This window comes from Eulemur rufifrons, chromosome 1 (assembly GCF_041146395.1).
Source record: "Eulemur rufifrons isolate Redbay chromosome 1, OSU_ERuf_1, whole genome shotgun sequence".
NCBI lineage: Eukaryota > Metazoa > Chordata > Mammalia > Primates > Lemuridae > Eulemur > Eulemur rufifrons.
In genome coordinates, this window is record NC_090983.1 from 35,059,770 (window position 1) to 35,063,284 (window position 3,515).

Here is a 3,515-nt window from a genome sequence, read left to right on the forward strand (position 1 = left end):
AAGATGGCAAGGCTGAGACCATAGCCAGGCATTCTAACTCCTAGTCTGGATCACCACCCTTCTCAACAAAGAGCTCGTCCCGGCCGGTCGCAGTGGCTCACGCCTGTAATCCTAGCACTCTGTGAGGCCAAGGCGGGAGGATCGCTTGAGGTCAGGAGTTCGAGACCAGCCTGAGTAAGAGCGAGACCCTGTCTCTACTAAAAATAGAAAGAAATGATCTGGACAGCTAAAAATATATATAGAAAAAATTTAGCCAGGCATGGTGGTGCATGCCTGTAGTCCCAGCTACTCCGGAGGCTGAGGCAGAAGGATTGCTTGAACCCAGGAGTTTGAGGTTGCTGTGAGCTAGGCTGACGCCACAGCACTCTAGCCTCGGCAACAGAGCGAGATTCTGTCTCAAAAAAAACAAAAAACAACTCGTCCTGAATTTTGTTCCAAATTACTGGAAGCAAAGAAACATCACAATGCATCAAGTCCGGTTTCCTGGCCCTACCATTTTCCACAGATGGCATTTATTCACCAAGGAATGCTGTAGGTATAGTAATTTTTCTTTTTTCCACGAAACACATGCTATATTCTTGCTTATTTTTGAAGGGGTATTATGATAAACCATGCCACGATTTAAAACATGTAAAGCTTCTTGAGATTCTGAGAAAAAAATACAAGATGTGGGTCAAAAAGAACAATTTTGTCTCTTGCAATAGAATTTCCTGTACAAAAAAGCACTGTTCATTTTAACATCTGATATCTCCAAAAGAGAATTCTATTAAGTGGGATCATCATCATATTCCCAGCTGCTGTGTATATACTTTCTCTTAAAAGTGAAAAAGGAGAAAACCACTTTGTGGTGTGGATGTACCTTGTGAGTTTTATAAAATCCACGTAAAATGTTCAATAGTTCAAGGAACGGCTGCTGCATTTATAAGACAAAGAGGTTCCGTGTTACCCCTGAAGAAGCTTGAAGATCTGACTCGCAAGAGTCTTTGTGCCGTGGATGAAAATGGAATCATTTTTAACTCCCCCTGCTCCCCCCAATCACTCGCCCGGCAGCCGAACCACTGGTTATAAGTACCCGTGATCACCTTGCAGATTGTAGGCAGGGTAAACCTACAAAGACCAGCTAAACCCAGACTCCTGGTAAGCTTTATTAGCACTTTGTGTTTCAGTTTCTCTGTCACACCTTGGGGTGGAAGACAATGTCTACTCACACTGGTGTGGTCTGTGTCTGTCTGTCTGTCTCAGATGTGTGTGTGAGGTGTTCTCAGTTCAGGGTATCTGAAGTAATTTTCTTTCTTTCTTTTTTTTTTTTTTTTTTTAAGATGGCTGTCTTAAGATTTGAAAATAATTTAAAGTTTTGTTTTTTGTTGCTCTTTAAAAAATTGCACTTTCTTTGGAAACAACAAAGTGCATTTTGTTAAAGATGAGAAAGTGTACTCAGACTGTCTAGGTTATGTTCATCATTGCTTTGCTTATCACTGTAACGTTCTCATCATTATGCTACTTTATGCTAATCAGTTGGATTTGGGGGCCCTCATTTGCAAGTGAATCTGGAAAAGAAGATGGCTACAAAATTTAGGTGAACCAATATACTATTTCTCCTTCCTTGTTTGCCTTCACAGATGTTTCCTCTTACTCTGCCTCCTCTCTACCTCTCTCAGTGACCATCGACAGTCCCCCGACCCCTCCTTTCCCTCGGCTTCACTCCACCATGTCCCAAGCACCCCTCCGGCTGCTGTGTGTTACCCTGGTGCTCCTTGGGCATGCGCATGGATCCACACTGAGAAATGACAAATGGAAGCCACTGAACAACCCCAGAAACTGAGATCTGGTAAGAACACACCTGGGGCGTGCTGGGCTGCAGAGCGGAACTGCATCTCTCTGGATTTATGGACACTGCATTTCAGAGCACAGTGGAGAGGGGCTCCCAAGGGTGGAGAAGATTTCCCAACAGACCAGGGTCTTGCTTAGCCTAGTGGCTGGTGTCCTATTGTTTCTCTGGCCAATTTACATTTGTTTCTGTAAAGAGAAACAAATTTATATTTAGAAATAATCTTACACACACACAGCCCATTACATTTGTAAATGATCTTATATACACATTGACTTTGTAGCCTTGATTTCTAATACATACACAAAATCAAGAGCATAACAGGGAATTGCTTTTTGCACAGCTTAGATTGAAATGATAAAAACAGATAGATTATCATATAACCAGCACTTGTAAAGCTCAATTGCAAAAATTGAAAGTTGACCCTTCATGGTTATCAATTTACTAGGCATATTTTCAACATACAGTTATCTAGAAAATAGAACTTAAAAGATCAGTAAAAATCCTCTTTTAAAAACCTGCCAAATATTAACACAACAAACATGTTGACATGACTATTTCAAAATATAGTTTTTTTTAAAGAAAATTATGTGAAATATAACAATTTAGGATTAAAACAATCAAACAAATAGCACTTTGCACAGCTTCTCTGTGTTCATTTCCTAATGGAAATCTGAAAAACCCGTGTCTGAAAGAAACTATTGCAGAAGGCAGCAACTGGGATCTCACCTTCAGGGAGAGGAGACACGGAGATGATCATTATGGAATTCAATTGCATCTCTGACCTCAGTACTCGGAAGTGATTCACAATGATAATTGATGTTCCTCCTCCAGTTCCCCTAATTTTCACTAAGAATGGTGAATTATCTTGTTGAGGGTCGAAATGTCAGAAAGAAGAGGCAGTAGGGAGGAGAAGTTGCTGAAGTTTCTACTTCTGTTTCTAGATTTTCAGCCTCCTGCCTCCTAAATTAGCCTTAATGTCAATTCAAGGAGAAAAGAAAGGAAAAAAATATTCACCTTTGAGGTTCACTTTTGAATATTTTGGGTGTTTCACTTACATATGGCAATGAACATTTTCTTTCTTTCTTTCTTTTGTTTTTCAGAAGCCTTCAGGCATATTTTAAAGGCAGAGGTCTTGATCTTGGGAGGTTTCCAAATACTTTCACCGGGAATGAGAATCCCAGATCTCTCTCTCTCCAATCAGAGCGATTGCTTCTGCATTTGCAGATTATGAAGAGCAGAAAAACTCCTTTCTAAACTACCTCAAAGGCTGAAAGTTTTTCTGAGCTCAGGTAAAAGTTATCACTTTATTCCCAGGATCTATGCAAACATACAGCTCAGCCATATAGTAGAGATTTTAGGAGTACTTATTTGAAAAATGATTGTATTTCCTCATAGAAATAAGTGCTCGGTTTTGAGTATACTCATCACTGTTAAATAGTTGGATTTGAGGCCGGGCGCGGTGGCTCACGCCTGTAATCCTAGCACTCTGGGAGGCCGAGGCGGGTGGATCGCTCAAGGTCAGGAGTTCGAGACCAGTCTGAGCAATGAGCGAGACCTCGTCTCTACTAAAAATAGAAAGAAATTATCTGGCCAACTAAAATATATATATAGAAAAAAAAATTAGCCGGGCATGGTGGCGCATGCCTGTAGTCCCAGCTACTCGGGAGGCTGAGGCAGTAGGATT

At 40.9% G+C, this 3,515-nt stretch overlaps 1 protein-coding gene across 1 annotated transcript; it reads left to right on the forward strand.

The window, feature by feature from the left end:
• The first annotated feature begins 1,708 nt into the window (after window positions 1-1,708).
• On the forward strand, window positions 1,709-3,102 carry C1H2orf66 (chromosome 1 C2orf66 homolog). The gene is given in 3 exon segments (XM_069469005.1): window positions 1,709-1,824; window positions 2,920-3,032; window positions 3,035-3,102. Coding segments are annotated over 3 exon segments (297 nt in total).
• The last annotated feature ends 413 nt before the right edge of the window (window positions 3,103-3,515 follow it).